The sequence below is a fragment of the Larus michahellis genome, chromosome 5 (assembly GCF_964199755.1).
Source record: "Larus michahellis chromosome 5, bLarMic1.1, whole genome shotgun sequence".
Lineage (NCBI taxonomy): Eukaryota > Metazoa > Chordata > Aves > Charadriiformes > Laridae > Larus > Larus michahellis.
In genome coordinates, this window is record NC_133900.1 from 74,027,677 (window position 1) to 74,053,528 (window position 25,852).

Below are 25,852 nucleotides of genomic sequence, written 5' to 3' on the forward strand. Positions count from 1 at the left end.
CTTCAAGACTCCTGAAAATGCTTGTCTTTCAGACATCTGTCCTAAATTTGCCATTGTAAATACTAACACAAAGAATGCATTTCATTTCTTCAACAATTTCAAGCTCTTCAGTGTCTGAATGATTCTTCCCATCTCTGGGAGACGCCTGCTGTCTTCTCCCTAGAATATCTCTTATTATGGATGCAGTGGAAATTACTCTTTATATGACTTAACCTCACATGTAATTACATTTCCTTTCATTTTCCATCTTTACCTTCCCTTCACTTTTTGCATTACGATGTCTGCTTCATTCTATAATTTCTACAGTCTTGTCAATACAGCTCTTATTTTCAGATAGTTTGTATGTCCCTATTTATATACTTTCTCCCCTGCCCAAGACATAGCAAACATTACTTACAATGAGCGCATATTACCTTTCAATAGTGAGTGTAATTATAATGAGTGCAATTTGCTTTCAACACATCCCACCTTGCTTGTGTTTCTTCGTTATTTTTTTCTATTTGGATTTTATCCAACTTTTCTGCACTTAGTGTCTTACGGTTTAGATAAGATTTTTAAAAATTTTTTACTCATGAATTTTGAAAATATTTAAAAGGGTGTAAGCTATTCAGATGCAAATCATTTTTGCCTATTTTAAGATTTACAATAACTGGGGGGCGGGGGGAGGGTTCCGTTGTTATCCTAGGCCTAAAGAACCATTACACTTTTTTGTCACTTACCCCTCAGTTACACTTTGTCCATCATGGAATGTTGAAACACTAAGAATACAAATACTGCAGATGCATTTATACCTAAATAACATGCTAAACAGTTGTTGTCACCAGGGTACCTCATCATCCTTCCAAAATTAAATCTTTCTAAACGAGAGGATAACATTTGCTTTATAAGCAGTTCAAAACTATATATGATAATGAGAACATTGCAAATGAAGAGTGTTCTTAACTTTATTTGCCTATATATTTCAAAGCACTAAACTGAATATTTGAAACCGCCATATCAATATTTAACGTCTTTTTTGGATATCCAAACTAAGACATCCAGTTCTGAAAGGCATTGAACATTCATATGAGGTCATATGCAGAGAGGCTGAGGTAAAACCTCCTTGCCCTCTACAACTACCTGGAAGGAGGTTGGAGAGAGGTGGGTGTTGGCCCCTTCTCCCAGGTGAATAATGACAGGACCAGAGGAAATGGTCTGAAGCTGCAGCAGGGGAGGTTTAGATTAGATATTAGGAAGAATTACTTTACTGCAAGAGTGGTCAGGCACTGGAACAGCCTGCCCAGGGAGGTGGTTGAGTCACCATCCCTAGAGGTATTTAAGAAACGTCTAGATGTGGCACTTCAGGGCATGCTCTAGTGGCAGAGATTGTAGGCGGGTTTTTTTGTGTGTGTATGGTTGGACTTGATGATCTCAAAGGTCCCTTCCAACCATGAAGATTCTATGATTCTGTGATTCACAATGCACAAAGACTTAAATAAAAGCTTCATCTAATTAGAGGTGCACTACTCTAATGGGCACTAGTTGGATGCCTTAAATCAGAGGTCACAGGTTTGGGAAAAGTTGCAAAGCCTCCTTGGCAGACCATGGATAATTAGGGGAATTCCTAAGTTTAGCACTGTGCTCAAGATCCTGATAAGAAACTACTTAAAACTCTTCACATCCCTGCATTTGGGGATAAAAAGGTAGCCACAGAATAAATGGACAATTTTTTCAGAACTACCGAGCACCAGCAGACCCCATTCAAATCAACAGGGGAGGTTGGGGCTGACTTTTGCTTATTTGGAATTTAAATCTTGAGGCTAGAGAGCTTCTCTACTGAGACCATCTTTTAAGCACATGCTGAAGTGCTTTCTGGATAGGGATGAATTTAGCGTATGCTCAAGTGTTGTTCTAAATAGCTGCCTTCCCTTTTTAAATGTGTCACTCTGGACCTCTGTACCTCCTTGAGATTTAATGTGAGCCAAGGCACATTGTCATCATACTACTGGAAAAATAAAAAGCTTGCTAAAGAGGCATCTATAAATGAAGCAGGTTCCAAATTCTTCATGACAAGAAAAGTGGCGTGAAAGAAATTAAAGTAACACAATGAATGAAGAACAGCTGAGCACCATTTACTCATCTCTGGTTCCTGCTAGGATTCTCTTCAAATGCACGTATTCCTTTTGTATCTATTGAGGTACATTTGCACAAAATCAAAACAATATTTCAAACTTCCACTCAAACTGACTATTAAAAAGGAACATCATGTACATAATTCATGTCATCTGCCTTTGATTAACTCAAAACTTCTGTTAGGAAAATAGACACAATTCACTTCTGCAACTGTATTAAATAAGTGAAGTATTTTAGGATATGGGGATACGAGCAATTTTAAGAGCAATTCCATGCAAAAAAGAAGTTGTCAATAAGCAGCTTATTTTATAAGAATCTCATGGTTCAAAAGCATTTGTTTCTTAAGTTTCAGGCTTTAGGAGTTTTATTAACAGCTCCTGTATAATCAATGCATTTGGTGCTTCCATCCTGATGTATAGCAACCCAAGTAAGTAAATAATAGGACAAATAATACAAATACAGTTAAGAAATGCTTTCTTAGAGCAGAAGGTCTCAAGCATTTTCGTAACTGATTTTGGGTAATCTTTATGGATTATCACACACACCTCCTTTCCCCTCAACTATTATTTCTCATGCCATATCGCCATTTCATAACATCCCTAAGGCAGTTACAGAGTTGCTTTTTTCCTGCTAAAACAATGTACTGGGGGATTATGTCACTGTGATGGTTCACTTTTACAATCTCACCCCAGCTATTTACCAAACAGCCCAAAGGTTTCTTCACTGATGTACACCAGGCACCATTTTCCATTGTCTTACAACTAAAACCAAGGTCCTCTTACATGACTAAAGTATTCCTTTTGACCCACCCATTTTGACTATTTATTCACTAGATCACTGAAACCCAAATATCTGCAAACCTATTCCCATACTGCATACATTCCATGGTCTGACTTAGCTATATTGCTTAATTGTCCCTTTTATACTACAGCAAAATGATTAGCTTATTTATCATCTAAAACATGAAGATTTGTCGTAAGATTTCACAAATTTAATTTTAGCAAACTGTTTTTGCTGTAAAGCATGTTAGCTGTCACAAAAAAAAGAGAGTACTCTCTCAATACTTTGAAACAAGGTCTTGTCAGTGAGGACTCATGCTGGGGGACTGCAGCCCATAAAGAGGACCCACATGAGAGCTACTCTGGAGTAGGAGGGACCTCAGGCTGGGGCAGGGAAGAGGTGTGAGGAGGAAGAAGCAGCAGAGAGGAACTGTTACGAACCAACCACAACCCCCAGTCCCCATCCACCCTGTGCCACGCACAGCAGTGAGGAGGTAGAGGGGATGGGATTGAAGGAGTGAAGTTGAGCCTGGGAAGAAGGACGGGGTGGGGGGGAAGGTGTTTTAGTTCTTGTATTTGTTTCTCACCATTCGACTCTATTTTTAATTGGCAATACGTTCAAATAATGAGTCTGGTTTGTACCTGATGGCAATTGGTAAGTGGTCTCCCATCTTTACCTCAGCCCATGAGCTTTTCCATCTTATTTTCTCCCTCTGTCCTGTTGAAGAAGGGGAGTGAGAGAGCAGCTGGGTGGGCATCTGGCAGCCACCCAAGGTCAATCCAAAACAATATTGCCCAGTTAGCTTAAGTATCTGCTTTGAAAATAAAAGGGTTTCTGTCATGATAGACCCTATGTTAAGTAGAATTAATATTTAAAACTAGTTATTATCCAGAAATTATGTAAAGACAGTAGAAAGTGCTAGATAACTTAGTTTTGAAGATTTCTTCTTACTGATAGGTAAGTAAATCCTCCATATCTGTGCTGAAGTATGCCACAGCTTTAATGGGTGTGATATAGGAGCACAGAAAAATACAGAAGAACAGGATGGTTCATCCTATTTATATTTAGAAAGTATACACATCATTCAAGCGCTGGGACACTCAAGATGTCTTTAAAGCTACTAGGTTTATAAGATCTTTTGCTCAAAATGAGATAACTCCTTTTTAAACTGCTGAAAGAACACTCTATTTGCACATAAGTTTGGGTTGTTAAATAATTGTGTTGGACTGGACTCCCTTAAAAATGCTAAAAATGCCACAACCAAGATTGATAACATACACTTTAAGTTCCTGATGCCTCTGAAAATTAAAGGCAAAGTCAAGCTAAATGGGCTTGTTCAGGACATCTTTTGTAGGCTTGCTTCTATAAGAAGCCTATGGTTAATTACAGTTTCGTATTCAAAGCATTTTGCTTTGTATCATCTGAAGTGTCTTGAAAACCAAATTTCAGAGAAAAAAAAGTTTCCACAAATTTTGTAACATCCACACTGATTTTATCTTAAGGAACCTTTTGCCTTTCTAGAACTGCCAAATCCAAAACAGATTAATTCCCAGCTAGCATAGGAACAAGTTCATCAGTCATAGAATCATCACTTCCATAACACTTCTCACTTCCTTTGCAACTGACAAACTATTTAGTTGTACCATGGACATAGAAAGCTCATACCTAAAAGTATCCATTAAGCACTCAGGAAGTGAAGGAAAAGACAATGGGAATACTTAACTCCACATCTGTTGTAAAAGCACAATATTACAAACAACTGTCAACAGCAGTGTTACCATTTCTAACAGTCTCTCTGGACAAGACTAAAATGTCATTGAGGAGCTGAGAAATATTTCTGTCTCAAGACTGCCACCACAGTCAACAAATTTTTGGTAAACTCTGTGTCTGTAGACGACGCAAAAGAAAAAGTGTGTACAAACAGCAATACCTCCAGTATCAAGATGCAAAAATGATGGAGGGATGGAAAAAAATGTAAAAAGAAGCTTCTCTTCAACCTGTGAAAAACAGAATTTTATCCTTTGCTAGAACTGAGATCCTCTAAAGTACATTGCAAAATGGAAACAAGGATTAAGAAGCACCTAAGTAAGCACTTTCAAGTGCACCCTCAGTAAGTTTGCACCAAATTGGGCAGGAGTGTTGATCTGCTTGATGGGAGGAAGACTCTACAGAGGGACCTGGACAGGCTGGATTGATGGGCCAAGGCCAACTGTATGAGGTTTAATAAGACCAAGTGCCAGGTCCTGCGTTTCAGTCACAACAACCCCAAGCAATGCTACAGCTTGGGGAAGAGTGGCTGGAAAGCTGCCCGGCAGAAAAGGACCTGGGGGTGCTGGTGGATGGCCAGCTTAATATGAGCCAGCAGTGTGGCCAGGTGGCCGAGAAGGCCAACAGCATCCTAGCCTGTATCAGGAATAGTGTGGCCAGCAGGACTAGGGAAGTGATTGTCCTCCTGTACTCAGCACTGGTGAGGCAGCACCTGGAATACTGTGTTCGGTTTTGGATCCCTCGCTACAAGAAAGACGTTGAGGTCCTGAAGTGTGTCCAGAGAAGGGCAGTGAAGCTGGTGAGGGGTCTGGAGCACAAGCCTTATAAGGAGCGGCTGAGGGGGCTGGCGTTGTTCAGCCTGGAGAAAAGGAGGCTGAGGGGAGACCTTATCGCTCTCTACAGCTCCCTGAAAGGAGGGTGTAGCCAGGTGGGGGTCGGTCTCTTTTCCCAAGTAACAGGCGATAGACAAGAGAAAATGACTTCAACTTGCACGAGGTGAAGTTTAGATTGGATATTAGGAAAAATTTCTACACCAAAAGGGTTATCAAGTGTTGGAACAGGCTGCCCAGGGAAGTGGCTGAGTTGTCATCCCTGGAGGTATTTAAAATAAGTAGTGCTGAGGGACATGGTTCAGTGTAACTCGGCAATGTTAGGTTAACGGTTCAAGTGTCTCTATACAGCTTCAATACAGCACAAAGACACAACCTCGAGAGAAGTATTATTAAGTTCGTTACATTTACACGTGGATAGACATTTGACGAATTCATGTCTCCTGAGAGTTCACACTCATATTTCAGTAATAGCCATGGTAGCCTAAAGATATAAGCAAGGTACTGTCAGAGTAAGTTTCTAACAGAAGGTCATGACTTTTCTTAGGTCAACTGACACATTAAGAAAAATATTTCACAAGACAATTGAACTGATGCAATGGCGCAATACCTCTTCCTCTCAACCATGTGTGCTTGCCGTTTCCTTTAGAACAACTTTGGTGCCAAACCAGCCAAGAGCTAACTTAGCCAGTGTTGGAACTGAGTCAGCTCATTGAGGAGACAGCAAGTATCAGTGCATAAAAAGACGCATACAGCACTGTATGGCTCTGAGTAAAGGGAATGGGGCCACCTTCTCAGCACCACTAACCTCCAAACGAAGCCCAGATGACTCATAATAACTTATGTGGGGAAGTGGGAAACAAGCTTTTGAACTGCAAACCCCATCTGCAGATCTGAAATAGAAGTCAGACTCCAAGACTAGCTGAAAACAATTGCTCTCATTTAACTTCATTCAGCTAATGAATTATACAATTTGAAAGGAATGAGTGATTCTCAACTCCCCCTTGTGCTCCACAGGTACCAAAGGGAGAGGTGATAAGGCTACTGACCACCTGCAGTAGAGAGAAAAACAATTCATTATCTCACAGGTCACAGAGAGGGGATTAGCCATGAAGGAAATATAGCTCATATTTTAGATCAGAGTTGAAGTGTTATCATAATTTTTTTTTAAGGCAATGTGTACCAGCTGCTGTACAGTGGAACGCCACATCCAGTCTGCACCAGACACTTCTTGCTCAGAGCTTAATGCACTCATAAATTCTAACTCAGTTATTCTCCTGACCAAAGAATACTTGCAGAAGGCTGGATGCTTCATCAAGCCACCTCATTTTTTTGGACACCCACTTCTTTTACCAAGGTGCTTCCAGATGCTGCACTTCTTGGCTGAGGCACATACTTGCTTCTTTAATCCCTTGGGCAGGCACAGCTAAGAGCAGGTAAACTCATTAGCCAAAGCTGAGGCTGAACACCTACCCCCCTAGAGGTGTGAGATGGCCTGTATTCCAGATCTGTTTTTTTGATTAGTTGTTTCCTAATTACAGGATTCTTTAGTGAAACTGGAGGCATATTTCTAAGAACCTACCATTAAATAAACAAAAAGCACAATATGAAATTAATTCTAGGATTAGATCTATCATTAGAGATTATTTTCCATGGCATATTAGGTTGGACAGGATTTTGCTATTGTTTTGAAAGATGTGCATGACTTTAGTACTCTTGATAGGCTTTATTTAAAAAAAAAAAAGGGGGACAAAAAAATGGTAGCTTCCACAGGACCCAGACAGGCATCCAGATGTTTCTGGTTGGTTGTTTTTTTTAACAAATGTGTTTTCAATAAGTGGAAATGAATGCTAGCTTGATTGACAACATTTAATTATGCACCGATACTGTTATGTTCAAAGCAAGAGAATACAGGGCTTTGTAAAAGACTTACAATAGTTGAGATACTCAACAGGCTATGAATAGGTCAGCATAGAAATAGTCTATACCTGAGCTGTCCCAGTTGTCTCTGGTTAGTTACCTTTCTAGAATAGCCAAATTAGTCTTCTGAACTGTTCAATAAGAAATTAGGATCCTTTTTTCACCAGCCTGTCTCACAATGGTAACTTCTGCCCACCCCACTTTCACACAAATTAACCCAGCAAACCCCTCCCTGTGAAATCTGCCCAGAAACTTAGAGCAGAATACAGCCTCACACTTGCTATGCAGAACGCTGCAAGTACATGAAACCCAAGCTTTGCAAACTGCAGTTTCCTGCTTGGCAGTTTGCAGCTGAAGTTTAAGATCTTGGTGTTGATCTTTAAAGCCCTGGTTAACTAAAGACTAACTAATTACTGGTTTTTATATGGAAAATTGCCAGAACTATGTCTTTCAGAGGTACGTATGTGCTTGTTTCATTACAGCATAGATAGTCATTGTTTGTAAATGATCATTTGCATTGGCCAGAAATACTGCAGTCCAGATCTTCTGAATTTGATAGCACATCTGGCAAAGTATATGTTGCAGTGCATGATATACAACTTCCTGGGCCCTTTCTTTATTCTTTAAAGTTTTGAAGGTACACACATCCATAACTCAGGACACACACATCATTTAAAGACCAGAACAAAGCTGACCTTGTAGTTATTTCCAAGGAGAGCATATCCCACTCTAAAGTAAACCACGCTGCTGAAAGGCCAAAAAGTAAAGATACACGGAATTGCAAAGGGGGGAGGGGGATGATAGTTATTCATAGTACTCATTACAGCGTTAATCCCAACAGATACTTGAAGTCTTTTAGATATCTCACAGAGAACATTGTTTCATCAGACCGCATTTGGACAGATGCTAACCTACAAACAAAATAGTTGCAATAAGAAAAGACAAATTTATTAAAGGGAATTGAAATCACAAGCTTAGCTAGAGATAAACGTATGAAAGAGTTAGCAACCTCATTACAATTCTCCCAAAAGTATTTGAAGTTTTTGGCAAGCTTAGAGTTATCCAAAAGCAGCAATGCACCAGGTGATAACAGCTAATAAGCTTTTTCTTCCTTATATAAGTTGTAATAAAAAATCTCTATATTCTATATAAAGAGTAATGACTTTTAAGAATCTTTTAGACTCCAGCTAATACATCTTTTATGTCAGAAGCTTAATGGTTTCCTTGCCAAGCTATGCCCATGCACCCATATGAAACAGCAATGGTGGAATAGGCAAACTGATGAAAACCAGATTCTTGCCATCGAATTTAGAGAAAATCCACCATGTGTTTCTCTTGTAAGTCACTAATTTTGCCATGTCAACTGCACATTTAATTTTAAATTTCTGCTGGACAAGAAAACCTGAATGGCTCTAATGACTATTTCAACCAGTGAAAAAAAAAAAAAGCATTTTTTTAACGAGGACTGCATTGACAAAGTTTTAGGGCAGCTTTTTTCACTTTTTTTCTTTAATTTTGAGAGAAAATATAGGCATAGGTGAGATAAAGAAACAGAAGCTACTGGTGGAAGAGGAAACACTCTCAAGCATGAACTCAAGCACCAGCAAAATTAATAGTTACCATATTAGTCTACTCTTGTTTGCATTTGCACAAAAAAACCCCACAGCTGAGTGGCTAAACTCCCGGCCTGGGGTTTAGGAGACCACTGTTTATATTCTTGTATGGCAATCTGAAAAATCAAAACCATTTTTCCTTCAGGAGAAAATAATGTTTCCACAATGTTTTGAATGTTATTTTTTTTGAGGACAAGAATACCCCTAAAGATCTACCATGGGTCTATTGCTATTCCTCCTTACATGGGTCTATTCCAACTTTTATGAGTAATTACACATAAATTGAGCTAGAAGACAAAGTGATTTATTAGATCACTGCTTGAGACACTGGGGATCAGGGAGATGCAAGCCTATGGTCTGACTTGGGATGCAGTTACAGGATACCTTAACTTCAGTAGAAGAAAAATGTCTTTAGTACGAGCTGCACAAGGCAGAGAAAGAGAGGCAGGGAATTTCTTGTTTCCGTGCCACATGTGACATATCCCATCCAGCTATCCCCACAGTGGTTCTCATATTGCTCTTTTCTACCAAACAGAAAGCTGGGCCAGACTAGTGTTCTGTAGATTCTAGTAGTGGCAGAACACCAAATACAAAGTAGGAGATGCTGAGTAGAAACAAAGAGATTTATTTCATGTATAAATTAAGCATAGTTAAATGACAATAGGATAACCTCTAGGCTGAGCAGGGCATTGCAAAGAAATTAAATTGCTCAAAGATGTGCATGAAACATGAAAACACCCAAGAGTCTTCTGCATAGTAAGAATATTTGTTATTTAGGAAAAGAGTAAAAGATGCAAACAAGCAAATATAAATGCTATGTTTTTGAAATGCTTAAGAAGTCCTCTGATACAGTGACTCACTTTTGTGAAGGCACTTTTCTACTTCATTCTTCTAAGCAACTGTTTAGGGCTTGGGAGCTTTTTCACCCTCCCACATATTTGTGCAAGTACAGGGAGGAGCTAAACAGGAACCACATCCACGTTCATTTGGGATGCATGCCTTTTCCTAGCGCTCTGTCAAGCACATTCAGAATAACCCAGAGGTGGAAAAAACATGTACCTTATTTCTATCCTTTACTCAGTTCTTTACTCAGTTCTTTTCCCAATGAAAGATGTAGAGGCTCGGTGCTCTCCCTGGACTCCCCAGCATAGCCTGGAGTTGCACAGCCAGGCAGTTCTTCAGATGAAAGCCTCTGTGGACCACCTCTTCTACCACCAGTGCCATCTCCTACTAACACATGCGGGTGCTTCAATCTCCTTCTCCACAGCTGCCACTTCCCCTCCTCTCAGAGCAGATGAGGCCTGTGCCTATAGAGGGGTTACTAGACTGTCTGCTAGGAGAGAAGTATGAGAGACTTGGCACAGAAAAAAAGGGATATTAAATATACGTATGCATAAACATCAGTGAGTGGAAGAAGCAAAATCAGATACTAATACCTCCTGTCCCAGTGCATATTCCATTAGTTTACAGGATGTTTTTCTAGGAAGAATGTCAACCCTTGCTCGCTCTCCTTCCTGTCTCCCCAAATCAGCAGTATTACAAAACAGGGAGTCTGCTTCATTTGAAATGAAAACATCCCGCTCAATCTCATACACTTGAGATCTCTCCTGCTTAGTCTCCCACTTTACTGACTAACTGCAGCCTACTTTTGTTTCAAAAAGTACCAATAAAATTGTACTGATATTTATCTTGGAACAACATCCTTTATTCTTTAAGATAATTACTATTTAGTACATGGTTCTTTTTCTGTTAAGCATTGATTGACAGATGAACAGAATATTACCGCATATACTTCTAAATTCCATAAATATACACTACTGAATTTATTGGTTCACCTAAGACCCCCTTCCTGATGTTTTCACTATCAGAAAACTCTCCAATGAACCATCCTAGTGACTTAGGACCGTGGCCCATGCCTTCAGAAAATATTTAAACATGAACTCACACAAACTCAAGTCCCTCAACAGGAAAAACGTGTTCCTTCACTTGATTTCCAACTGAGAGGTAACACAGGATACATTTAACTCAGAAGGTGACCTTTGGCAGGGGCCAGCATTATATGTTCAAGAAAAATTCTAAGAATTTAGGGAAAATGTAAGGAACAACCACCTAGGAGTATAACAGGATTTCTGGCAACCTAAAATCTTGAGCCTTCACAAGTCAGAGGTTGCAACTGGACTACTGTGATTAAAAGCCCCCAACAGAACAGCCTCTCATGAAGTTCTCAAAGCATTTGCATACTTCCTTGTTTTCCCGTCGTTCTGTGGCAATGAGTTCCATGATGTAGCTATGTCTCCTTTTTTTATTTTAATTTACTGATAATAAATAAAATTTTGAAAAAAGGGGGCACCTACTGATATAATGAAAAGCAGCGAGTAACTGTTCCCTGTTCCATTTCTCCAGGACACTCAAAATGGTATGGATACCTACCACAACCACTTACACCTCAGCCAGCTATTTTCCAGGAGGAAAACAGCGTCTTCCTCCTATTTAGTGCCTCCTCACATCTAAGCCATTCCATGTCTCTACTGGTCTGGTTGCCTGATGTTTGCCTTTTCCAATTCTACTATTATCTTTCTGAACTTATATGCTGATGTACTGAGATCTTCTGTTTTGTTCTTCACAGATCTCATGATGATTCCTAACACTTTGTTTGCCTTCTTGACAGTCAAAGAGCCAGAATGCTGTTTGCAGCAAATTGTCAGGTCTTTTTTTCTGGTGGCAAAGCTATCTGAGAGTCCAGCATTGTATTACACAGAGTTAGGGGTGATCCCCACTCTCCAGCATTCTTTTGCACCTACTGGCACAAAGTCATGTAAACATTTTATCAGACACTCTCTCCACTATGAGACCTTTATGTGATTCCTAGCTATTCATTTTAGACAGATAATTCTGTATTAGCAGAAACGTTACTTGACTATTCACTGCTTTCCCAGATCAGATAACTCTGTAAGACTCCATCAGTAACCTTCTTCACTGTGGAGCCTAACCATTCATTCTCATTTTTCCTTCTGTCTTTTAATGAGTAATTAGTCTGTGAGAAGAGTCTCTTTAAGACTTCTCAGTGAGGGCTCTTGTTAACAGCATTTTAAAAAGCCAAGTATGTTGTATTAACCAGAATTTTCAGTGACTCCTTCGAAGAACTTTCTAATAGATTTGTGAGGCATTGCTTTCCCTTGTAAAATGAAAGTAAACTTCTTCATCTCTTCCTTATTGCATCATGCATTTCCATTTACCCACTAATCTATTCTTTAATAGAATTTCTGCCAAAGAACTTCTTTCCGCTTCAAGGACTTTTTATATAATTGATGTCATATGTGCCAAATTTCATTCCTCTCCAGTTAGTAACTCAGCAATATTTTACTTGTGTTATTTTAAAGTCTTGAGTGAATATCATATAGTCACAATGTTTATCATTTCTCTTATTAATGGGTTCTAATGTCTTTTATTGAAGCTGTGGTACACCAGTAAAGCAAATTCAGCGCTAGGGATACTGAAACCACGGCCAAAAACATTACGGACACATGAATGCCAGTTCAAATGCGTTTAGAGAATTTTGTCTGGTTGGTTTTGCACTGTCAGTCTCTATGTTGTATGACATATCATTTGTCTTTTAACACCCTGCGTAAAACCGGCATAAAGTCCAAGTTATGCATGCTCACTGTATCAACAGAAATGCATTCACTTCCCGCATTGAACAAGATGAAACTTGTACTGATGGATGATCTGCTAGTGTGCACTGATGATGACAGAACACCAGCCTCACTTTTCATTTGGAGATTAATTTCCTTATAAGATAAGCCTAAAAAGCTCAAACCTCCATGTTAGATGGGTTCAAAAGTCATTATATAAATTCATGGGAGAACGCTCATCAGGACTCACTGCAGATCACTGGAATCTGCTACCATATAATGTTGAAGTGTCTATTTATGCTATCCCTAGTTTATTCTTCTTTAGGCATATGCTAATGGTCACAGCTCGGTCCAGACAGTAAGCAAGAGAGACTTAATTTGATCTACTACCACCATTCCCATGTGGTCGTTAAGTTTTACTGGTCCAGAAAAAAAAAAATAAACCCACTTTTTACTCTAAAAGGCTATTCTGGTCTCACTATTCTAAAATTTACTTATATCTCATGTCCCAGTTATTCCCCATCTCCCTCTGCATCAGAATATGTAAGAACTTCCTGTGGACATCAGACCGTGTTCTCTGTTACCTTAGAGTTCTCTCCAAGAAGCAAAGGTTCGTGGGAAAGGAGAGATCAAAGAGACCGAGAACAAGTGCAAGGAGTTAATTTGCAAAGGCCAGGACAAATGAGGTAGTGAGGAGCCCTGTGAACTCAAAATCCCCTGCTTTGTAGTCCTCCATGCCTCGGACAGCCATGGGTACACATAGTTACTCTGAGACCAAATTCTTCTGGTCTGGATCCCCAATATATGTATACATTTTCTATGTATCTACACACAGAATTAAGGCAACGTCCACAGGAATACAGATAAGCAAAACACCTCAAAATGGAATTCACGACTGAGAGGTTATTGATTAGTAACATACCAGCTCCTGATGTATCTGATAGGGGAAGAAAAATGTAACCTGAAATATCTCAGTTTGGAATGGGTTTTCTTTAGTTGTTTTGTTTTTTAAAGAAACCTGTGGTATTTCAAATTTGTCTTTGAAAATCTTCTGTCCTTTTCTCTTTACAGAGAAGAAACCACCTCACAGTAGAATCCCAAGTAGTCATGCCTACTGAATATACACACTGTTGGAATGAACTGCACTTACCACAATAGAGCACATACTTATATTTCTTCACAGACTACAAGTGCCTTTCTATATAATATCAAACACCAAATAATTGAAACTTTAGAAATACAGACCTAAGGTTGTCCTGAGCCACTGTAGCACTGTCCCTGCGGCAGCATTCTACGAGGGAAAGATATCACCTCCCATACACACACACATACATTTTATCCATCTCAAAAGAGTTCATTCCAACATGATATGAAAAGAGAAAAAAGTTTTACACTGGTTTCAACTATATTTCATGGAATTCCAGGTATCTCAAATATGATGATTAGGCAGATGAATACAAATACAAACACAGAATCTTACATAGTATATCTATACTGTATCTACCCAATTACTAAGACTGCAATGCAAAGACACCATCTTCTAAAATAGGATCAGTTACACCCCATAACACATCAAAGACCTAGTTAAGAAAAACAGGTGGTATATTGCCCTACAGTTTTGCTCAACATTAATCATACGGCCACTAACATGAGGTGTCCTTTGCTACAGTAATTACTGAAAATCCTATGGGTTTGAAGTATCTGCAGTGTAGCACGCTGTGCTTTTATGCTGTACCTTGGTGCAGTGATAATTAACAAAGTTACCAAAAGAAGTAAATAAATGAATCACTAATAGGATACAAGCGTGCATTAATATACATTTGTTCTGAATTGGGGGGCAAGGGGAGAAAATAAAAGATAAATCTGTTTAAGAAAATTCATTTAGCAAACAGAACCTTCAGAAAGCCTGCACCATTTAAATGGCCTGTGGAGTCACTACAGTCTAGGGGACAGAAGAAAATACTGACAAATCACTGACACCCAGTAAGTTATTATATTTGAATGCTAATTTATGAGTGAGAAAATGAGCTACCACTGAAATGTCCTCAAAAGGAATCTCTTTTGTGTACCAGGTTTTAAAGAAAAGAAACTCTTATTCGAAGGTTTTCCCTACTTTTAATTCACTCCAGAAAGAACAAGAAAAAGACATAAACAGAGATGTTTCCCAACTTTTATCTGCCTGTTTGAAGATGAGGGTGCAGGGGGACAAACTCCTGAAGGAAGAATGCTTAAAAAAAAAACAAGCAGAGCAAAAAATTTCAGATAACTAATATCATATCTCACAACTTAACCAAGTACAGAATCCAGTAGAGACACACAGACCCGCTCTTCAAAATAACATACAGTTCAGTGGCCTTTCAGAAGTGATGTCACTGACAGATGTCACTGTCAGATACTCTTCATTTTCATTTTATAGAAATTTTAAAAATACACTTAATAGACCATGCGACTTTCAGGTCACTGACTATCTCCTTTCATCTATTTCAGATCTCTCTATGACCCAGAATAAGTTTTGCTTTGTGCTCTGGTGGGATCAAGAACAAAGGAATGATATGCAGTTCAAGAGAAACAAATTCATTTTAATATGATACCCTAGTGTTGCAGTTGTTAGCAAAACAGTATCAGGAAACCTTTCACTACTACTGACATGATGAATCAATAAAATTACCATGGGACTAGTGTAATGCACCTACTTTCATAGTCAAACAAAAAAAAACATGATCACAGTTAATTATTATTCTCTCTAGACATTTTTATTATAGTTCTCAGAAACTTCACTGGAACTTTATTGCTACATAGAGAAACTGCTTCAAATTTGAGAAAAATTTATCCACTAACACAGAAGAAGTGGTAACTGTAATTATCTCCCCAAGATCAGGAAGGTACTTGCCACTTACATAATTTTAAAAAAACACAGAAAATTCAAACTGAATACGGCATGTAATAACTCATGTTCAGTCTTCGTAAGCATGCATGATTATCACCAGTTGAAGAACATATTGTAAGTATCCATACCTGAAAGAATTTACTGCATCTTTCTCAAATGAGGTCAATCAAATATTATCGTAAGAAACCACTTGCTTGCAACACGGAATGTACATGACAAAATAAATTATCAAAAGGAGCACATTCCTCAAACTCATGGGAACACATTAGGAAGAATGTCAACAGCATGTTCTATACTTTTTGAGTCAGAAGTATGGAGCCAAATAAAATGTAAACTTACTTTTTTTCTGATCCAGTTTTTGTGACACAGATGGGCGGGTAGAACTTAATACCGGCAGAGTGGTCATCCCTTCTGTGTTGTTAAAGGATGCATCTGTAGACCACAAACTCGGCTCCTCTGCAGTGGCAAGCAGCTGGGTGCTGTCTTCAGAGCCCTCCGCCAAACCAGCATCATATGTAGGATGAGGATTGAGCACTGTGGCTTGAGTTGCAAGAGCAAATGCATTTTCCTGGAAAGTCTCTCTAAATATATTTGAGTTCTTGTTCATTTGGTCAATGTGGGATAAAGATGTGGTGGTCCAGGAAGAGGGCCGTGTGCTGAGATCCACTGTAGGACCAGTCTTGGAACTGTTTTCGACAATGTTTGGCAAAAGAACACCAGATGTTTCAATGTCACCATTAACTGTGAGGACCTCACTTCCATTTGAATAAAAGCATGTTTTTTCTAACACCCCTGGAAGAAAGGAAAAAAAGGACCAAAATTACCATCACCTGGAGGATAAGAGTCAACAATTTGTTTTGGAAGGTTAATAAAAGTTTAGACTAGATGACCTTTTTAAGGTCCCTTCCAACCCAAACTATTCTATAATTCTAAATATAATGGCACAGATTAAAAAAGTAACATTTATTTAAAAGTTAAAATCAAAGAGAACTAAAGTTAAGAATTTAATGTAGCAACAAAATAACAGTAGCACATCAAAACAAAAGCTGTAACTACTGCAGGATAAATGGAGAAATAAATTTAAAATGGAAAGAGGTACTGTTTTCTCTATATAGGATTATGTAATTTAACTACCACTGCTAAATACAGGTCCATGAGTTCTTTGTCATTCTTCTCTGATACTGGACTTTAAATATATTGTCATATCACAAATTTTAGGCACTTACTGTATTTTTTTTTTGTTCATTTATTATATCATAGACAAACACAGACTTTCCTTAGTTGTATGTGTTGAACAGTTGCAAGTAATGATAGTTCACAAATCCAACCAGCTACGTAACACTAAGGAGATGCATCCTATAAGCATCAGGGAATTCAAACTAAATAGTAAGAGAATCTATTTTTAACCTGTGAGTATTACTGAGATATTTAGTTAATGCAAATAATAAAGGAGGCATCTCAACCATGTATAGGACATATACCTTAGTTATCTATAATAAAAACTACAAATGCTAACTCAATTTTTTTAACCAAATATATTAGAGTCATATTTAATGCTAGAAGAAAAGCACAACTCTGTATCACAATATAAGAAATTTTCGGTAAATAGCAAAAGCAATTTTTGCCACTAGCTATTCACGTAAAAGGGTTTAAGAATCATAATAAATATAGTTCAGCTAGACTTGATTACAAATAATTAAAACTAATCCCTCAAAACATAAAATCTTCCCACTGTTTTTAAATACCCTGGCAATAATTAGTAATTTTAGTAGCTTTTCATGTTGTCTGCTCCTAACAGTGATATTTAAGCACTCCCCTCACATTGTTTCAAGACAATAAATTAAAAACAAGGGAGTGAAGAATATTTATCCTTTCAACAATAGGACACAAATACAACAGCCTTTCCTTAGGCAAAATTGAAAGAAAAGGCCAAAAACATGGCGTCTTCCAGCTGGGCTCTATATGGAAAGATAAGTGTTTTCCCCTTATCCTTTCAGCTCCTTTTCTTCTCTCTCACCCTTACTGCTAGCTACAGGCCCTCAAGCCAAAAAGATGGTCACACCTGAAGCACATTACTGAGAATTCATCTCCTGTTGTTCTCTACAAACCCTCTGAACTCAAGGCAAATCACACAGATTTTTCTTTCCACTCTGATGTGTGGAAAAAAAAAATCATTTTTTTCCTAGGCTTTCATATTGATTTGATCCTTCATTAGCTGTTTGGTACGGATGACTTTTGAGTCCCCACAACACCCACCACCATAACTCCTGAGTTTTGTTTTCAGTTTGGTTATTGTGTTTACCAAAATGTTTGGTTGCGTGATCACCTCTCAGCCAGGCATCGTTCACCCATCACCACTCCAGGCACTCTCCCTCGCCAAACCCACTGCTCTGCCAGCTCCAGGCACCACACACAGCCTGTGCTCACTCAGGTATCCTGAGCCCCTTCCCACTGTTGTTACTGAATCCCTCTTCTCACCCCTTTGTGCACTCTGCATCGAGACTAAATCAGTTCACTGGTCTGAAGTTCAAGGACTGGGCAGGAGGAAATCTTTATTAATCACAGCTACGAACAACTAACAATGCCAGAAGAACCCAACTTCCAGTTACAATCTGAAGTGACTTTGGGTTAGCAAGCTTTATAGATAAGAAGAGAACTAGCATTTTATTTTTCATTGGGTAACCTCTAACTATAGCAATTGGAACCAGCAAGAAAAACTTGTGAGATTCCTGAAATATAATGGAGTCCAGTGAAACAGTTACCATTTGAGATTTACCATATACTTATTTATCCAGCCTGGGTTGTTTTGGCTCCATTGTCATTAACTGTAAGTAAATCTTTGTGTCTAACTTCTACTGGAAGAGCCCAGGGGAACTTTATATCCACACATGTTAAGGTTTCTGTTTTTCCACCAGCAAATGTTTGTAATTCATTGGGATTTGGAGGAATTTACTGCATGTATTTTATAGAACCAACTAAAAATCTTCCCCCTGCAAATTATTTCAGCAGCAATTTTTTTTTTTCACTTGAGTCCTCTGGTCAGGCCAAATGGGAAAAATGAATGTGCTGTTTTCACAAATAGGGACCAGTAGTAATAAGTTTTGCTAAAATTTAAGAAATTGTGACTGATCATGCTCAGAAATTGTGCTCACTCATACGTAGCTTTACTTCGATGCTTTGATTCCAAATAAAGCTTTAAAACTCCATGATTCAGAAGCCTACTTTGTTTCAAGTTTGAAACTTCAGTAGTTTTTTCTGTGGTTTTCGAAAAGTTAAAACGAGCTTTTTTCCTCCTTTGGAAAAGTGCATGTTTTTTTTCTGTAACTCAAGAATAGCTGAGGGGATTTTTTTCACATTCTCTCTCCTCCTCCTCCTTAGGCTCTTCTTCTCTTCTCCTCCACTCAACACAAAAATAGAAAAAGCCTAGAAAACATTGGTCCCAAGGGCTATGAATAATGATTTAAAATTAAAGTAAAAATGATTAGCTATTTATACATCACTCAGCAGAACAGCAGGTAATACATTACAAGACGGGTAAACTCTTGAAAGAAGTTTAAAAAAAACCCTTTGGTTTAATACAGTGGGACAATAAATACTGGTAAGGAAAATCTTGAAATTACCCGCTGGGTTCTATCCTCTCCACGCTAAGCCTTATTTCATTCTTTTTCTGGAACTATAAATAATATCTATGTCTATCACTACCCATAAGAACATTTACTTCTTTCACTGAGATCCCCAAATGCTTGTTTGCTTCTTCAACCCATCTTTCCAACACTAACATTTTTTCTTCTATTTTCACAGTTTCCTAGTGATAGCTCCCTTTCTCCTCTTCACAAGTGTACCACACAATGAATCTCATCTACACAAAAGACCTTACCAATTGTATCACCTCAATTGTTCTACTGACAATGAGTAGTATTAAAATTCTTTTTAACAGTTTTTTGCCCCACAAAATAACACGAGCCTGGGCTCTGGTGCATATGCCCTTGAGAGAGGCAGGCATAGACCTCTGTTAGGCATTCTGCACTGGCTAGCTCTAGATGGCAACTCTGCTTCCACTGAGTATGTGAGGGTTTTGGATTACCTTCCCTAATCACCTTGTTCCCTCCCCACATTTTCCTCCTATCCTCTCATCTTCCCAATGCATGGTAGGCAATTCAAACACACAACTCCAGGCTAGAGAGGCCACTAGCTGAGTTAGGCTTCCATTTGCTTTGATTCTCATCCTTTTCCTTCCCTAAAAATGCTACTGTATATCTTCAATCTTAAATTAAGCTAGAAAAATACCGGAGATTTTTCTAGCATCTAAATCCCTGAAGGAACTATGTAAATTTTAAGATACCTAAGAAAACGGAGTGATGCTTTAAAACAATCCATTCTTTTGTAATCTCTTCAGTAATGAGAACTGACTTACTCTCTGTCATTGTCTGCTAACAGCCATACAACACATACAGAATATGCATGTTATTCATGTATACCGCACTCTGTATCCAACTATTCTTCTTATGTGAGTTCATACAGAGCTGTAGACAGTAAATCATAGAGCTGTAGACAGTAAATCATAAGACAGATAGTTAATTAGTGAGAAACAGCTGTCAACATTTTGGATTTGCATCTCCAGCTACAGCTGGGCACGTCCAGATGACAGAAATATACAGCATGCTGGCCTTCATTGTGTTTGGTACAACATGGAACTGGCACCAAGCTCATTCGGTTCAAAGTGATGCCTTGCCAACAGTTCTACTGATCATTTTCCAGTTCCTGTTCACTATTGGGGAATTAATGTTTCATTTAAAGATCTGAAATGGACAATTATGAGATCTAAGAAATAGTCACATTGTTCAAGCCATTAAATTGAGATTTTGGCAGTGTATACTGTGGGTGATTTCTTGCAGTTCACAGCAGGAAATCTCAAAAAGACCAAGTTTATTTAAAAAGATAATGAAACAGAGTAAAGCAGCCTACCAAAGTATGTGTAATGGATGAGGCAGTTAGTTACACAAGGAATAAAACACCAACTCACTACTATAACTAGCCAGCACGTAGCCACTGAGATTTCTTCTGCAGGGTCTGTCCCTGCGACTCTGCACTCTGAAGAAATGGGCAGGTCACTGACAATATGGAGGTCCCACAGCATACCAAACCATTGCATATCAGTTGAGCTGCAGTAATAGACTTTATCCTGCTCCTCCTGGGAAGTAAAGACACTACCTTAAGCTGCTTACCAGCTGCCCAAGGGGCCAAAAAGGAGGTCAGCTGTAATTATTTTTTTAACTTTTTTGCAACTTAACAGGTGGCTTATGAAAATAATGGATCAATTCCCAAATAAAACGGAACTCAAAGTAGATTTTGTGGAAGGCATCTTTTAAAGAAGGTGCAGAACAAGTCTGGGCTCCTAAGGTCCGGTGCAGAAAGGACAGATTTCTGTGCAGAAAGGAGAGATTTTCCCTATCATCAACTTCTGGCTCTCAGGCAACAAAGTCTTGGCAAAAATATCAGGATCATACTAAAGGGCTGGAGGGGAAAACAGTAGCTACCTTTCATATTAACAGCTGTTGTTGCCTGAAAGTTCCTAATTACAGTCATAAAACTGTGGTCTAATAAAAAAAAATTTATCTGGTGTCTTTCTTTTTTTCCCATCTCTTGAGCAAAATGTGTCATGTAACTAGAAATTTTTATTTATAAAGCTTTTCTTAACCTAAGAAATGAAATGTAACATACACATAATGACTCTATTGCAATTCAGTATCCAATCCTGAACTCTGTGCCTGTCTTAAACACTCACTTAGCACTGGATAATAAATAAAGCTCTATGGGCTCCTTGGGAATCAATTACGCCACAACAGAATCCATGCTTCAGTCACTGTGACCTTCTGTCCATTATTATTCTCTAGATCACAAGAACAATTCCCCACTGACCTCAGTGATGTCTCACAGCAGACATTCTGACCTGGAGCTATATTCACAGCATCTTTTTTTTCCCCAACATACCAGGTGTATCAGTAAAGAAGGCTTGCTAGACTAAATCAGTTCTTTTAGATGGGTGAAATACAGGCTGCTCTGCAATACGCTCCTTTGGACATTACCCATAATATAGCCGTGTTGGCAAGATCAAATCAAAGAACAGGCAGGTCATTTAGCTGATGATTACCATCTTCCATCAGAAAATATCCCAGGACCAAATGGTTTATTTATATGTTAATTTTAAACTCCTAAATTTAGATACCTGTCTTACAGCAAATATTGCCATTGATTGGCAATGAAATTGTTTACATTTCATATTGCGTTCACAATTACAACTTTTGGATCTCCATGCTGCTAGTCACTTTAGATTTTGAAGATGTGTCATATGCCTCGAGGTTCAACATCACTTGGAGAACTACTACTTGGAGAACTAGTCCAAATGATTCGGGGATCAAGATCCTTTTACTCTAGAGTATAATTCCTGCAACTTTAACTTCCTCTGTGCAGCAAAAAGTTCCTTATGGACCAGTACAGTTGGATTTCCAAATTGATACAGGAGTCTTGACATATGCATGTTACCCTATGAATGTGGAGGATCCAACAGGCACAAAGCTAAGCCTAGCAGTTTTACTAAAATGTACTTTTCCTGATGTTTACTCTGTGAAGGAGACACAGCTTCTTCTGTCTTCTCAGAAGGGGAAGGGAAAGGAGAATACAGATCCAGCAGGTAATATAATAGTGACAATCTTTGTTCAACCAGTGTCATGCAAGAACACCGACAGCATCTCTTAGGGGGACAGAATCATGCTACGGATTTCTCAAGCAACAGAACGATTTGAGAACTGCCCAGGCTGGTTCGTACTTATGAATAATGAAGGATAATAAAAATGCAGCTATTAGAGTGAGCTTTGTTTTTAAGGAGACTAAGATGAAAATACTAAAAACAACCCATCACACATAACACTTGTAAGAATTCTCACTGAGAACCAAAATTAATTTCAAAATACGTCAGAGACAAAATATAAACATTACGTGCTGATAACTTAAGGACAGCGAGAGAACCAAAACCTCAATTATTTGCATATCCATAGTGCATCTTAGAGACTTTAATTCTAATCCGCATTCCCACCAGTGTTGACAAACTAACAGATTTTTAAAATATTATTTTGCAAAATGCATGAATGCCTAACATTGTGCATAGAGGGTATGCTGCTTGCCTGAAAGGCAGGCTTATTTGATGTGGTCCTGAAGCATGACCACATGCCCAAAAATTACAACTGGATTATAAAAGTCTGACATACATGAAATCATTCTTTATGTGCGTCACAAAACTTGTTCTGAATTCTACAGAAGACAATAAACAAAGTATTAGTCGTAAATGGCTGTTAACAGGAGGTGGTAGAAGACCATCTAAGTATGAGCTGAGGATACTGCTGTGAAGGAATGGGAGGAATGGGACAACTACCATGGAACGCATTTATCCCTATAAAATAAATATAATTGATTTTCCTTTATGGAACTGTAAGTATAAAGCATTTTGTTTTCCCAGATAAATAACTGCAATAGTAAGCAATTACGGTAAAAAAAGATTTAATTTGGTATAATGCTCATCAGATGTGAAGGACTTTTTAAAACAATATTTCAAGTGGTTTAGAACATTGCCTCTCTGCAAAGAAAAGAATGAAAATGCCAGAGGTTTTTCATTCTTACAAACATGCTAATTTTCACCTTTGTAATATTTGCATACTATTCATTAGTTAACGATTTTTTTTCAGTGTAAGCAAAATGGGACACAGCATACACATTTCAACACAAGTTGAAGGTGATCTTACATCTCTCCATCTTAAAGAAAGATTTCGTTATTCACACCATGGATTCAGTTATTGTTTGTTTTTCTGGAAAGTAATGAAATTTACTGCACTACGCTAACTATAATCCCCAGAAAAATATTATGGACCAATTTTATTAGAAGGCTCTTCATGTCTATAGGGGTCAGATGAAATTGTAAGATATCATTAATTTTAGTCATGTATAATCTAGCCTTTCAAATTTATATTGCTGAGTTAGGTCTTCATGGTCAAGGTCTTGCATGTTAGGTCTTCAACAGTCCAAAGCAAGGACCATTGCTAAACCCTCCCGTCCTCCGATATAACACAGGCAATCAACAAATTATTATGGTCATGGTCTAAAGGCTAGAATTCCTTTCTAGCAACTGGTATTGCCTCTACTTCAATGAGTGAAACAACATTCATTCATTACAAAGTTTTCTTCTACTGGTTGACAAGCATGCCATATTCCTGGTGAGAGAGAGAAGAGTACGCAGAGCCAGAGTGTAAGTACTTAAGAGAAGTCATAGCTAAACAACTCAGCTTGCTATTTTTTTTCTACGGACCATAAAAGACCATCTTTAGTCAAAATAAGGTGTATCTCTATTGATAATTTGCTTTGTCCTTTCTTTGTACACAGTTCTAACAAAATAACTTTTTCAAGGGCTTTGCATCTTGAATACTTTGATGGTAAACAATTTTTGAAAGGTTGATTAATGAAATATTCTGAAAACAGGCCCCCATGACACACCTTGAGTAGGACATTCTCTATTACTGCAATATAACTGTACTGCTCTATCTGTCTCCTTCCACCCATACCAACTTTTCAGTTTCTTCAACATCAGAGCTTGCAATGATGTGCAGGCAGCAAAACAGATGTAAGGAAAGTGAATTGGAAAGTTCTAAGGTGCGTGCACAGTTTTTCATGTGTATCATCAGCCTCATTTAATTAAAAAATATTACAGAAGGAAAAGAGTAATTACTTAGAAATTTACCACAGGAAACAAAATATTTTCTTGCAAAATATAAATGGCATATAATATAATATAAAATATAATTTTCTGATGAGTTTGTTACCAAAGTCAAAGCAAAAAAGTTCATAAGGTTCTAAATGATACACTGGAGCTCACTATTTAGGTTTTAAGCACTAGTGAAAGATACCAGAATGTCAACCACAGAATTTAACTCCTCCATTTTGTGAAAAAATGAGAATAGAATTTCCTATATATTGAATAATTTGTGTTAGCCGGTCATGACTATCAACTCATTTCTTACATTCTAAGTCCTCATACCAATATTAGACTGTAACAGAATTCAGTTATTATTAATCTGAAATGAAAATGAGCTACTATTCTGGATATAGTGTATTCTCAACAAAAAGAACAGACTATATTATATTACACACACTTTAAAGATGCTCACAGAATTTGTTAATTTAATTCCAGTCATCAGATATATTTGTTTCTAGGCTATCAGTGCACAAAAAATGAAAGCTGCTGGCTGAGAGAGAAGAATACTAATAATAATCATGCTAATTCAAAAGATGCTGAAAGGAGCTTTGCCAGTTTTAGACTTGCGTAATAACACCAAGCCTTATTCTTCACCCTACAGTACTTACATTGACTTAAGAGGAGATAGTCCTGATTTTTGCTCTGTAAGCTGTATCAGAACAGGTCCCATTTCCCCAGAGGATTTCATACATTTTAATGAGTGTTATGTCAATACATGCCTCAGAGGAGGAGATTGAGTAGAGCTGACGTAAATACACCTGCTTTTTTATCTGCTTTCTCACCAAAGAACAAAAATCTAGGGCAGAGGATATGAGGGATACAAATGGAATGCTAAACATAAGGAAAGTAAATTGAATGGCATCATATTTCCTAATTGCCAGATTTACTTGATCTTAATCCATTTCAGATTGTTCTTAGTTTAAAGATACATTCCAAGACTTACTTGTCAATCATAACATTCACTAGCTTTGTTGGTTTTTTTACTTCCCTAACTTAAGCTAAATGAAAAAAACAGGCCCACAATGTCTTGTTGCAAATCCTTTACAGACTGAATTGAGAAAACAGATTTAAGTTGTCTTGATTTTGACAGTGCTGAAGGTGCTATTGAGAAGTGTTTAGTTTCTTCCTGTGCTTGCTAACTGTTTGATTGTATGATGTGTATTGAAATTGGGTGTTTAAAACAGGAAAACAGATTTATATTTATACACCTCACATATTACTCCATTTGTTACAGATGTACTTCTGAATTACTTAAGGAAGCTCAACTAAAAACTATTCTCATTAGCAAAAAAAAAAAAAGAAGTAAAAATCCCAGAAACTCCCAGCACTGAAAGCAGAACAGATGATTTTTTCACTTCTTTTTTTTCCTGAAAAATTAATGCTTTAACCTAGCATTACTGTCTTTCTCATGTTGTAGCTGAAGTGATTTTACGATATGTCAGCTTCTCTAAAGGTAACAAAGGGAAGGCTTTTTATTATATTTTTTTTAATAAGTTGTTACCTTTAAATTC

General features: G+C 37.9%; 1 protein-coding gene across 9 annotated transcripts in view; it reads right to left on the bottom strand.

The window, feature by feature from the left end:
* Positions 1 to 25,852, bottom strand: part of CORIN (corin, serine peptidase) — a 149,710-nt gene that overhangs the window by 104,931 nt on the left and 18,927 nt on the right. For all 9 annotated transcript variants that reach the window (XM_074587998.1, XM_074587992.1, XM_074587999.1 and 6 more), the window contains exon 3: positions 15,881 to 16,333. In XM_074587998.1, the coding sequence (XP_074444099.1) occupies positions 15,881 to 16,333 (453 nt within the window). The remainder of the gene's footprint in view (positions 1 to 15,880; positions 16,334 to 25,852) is intronic.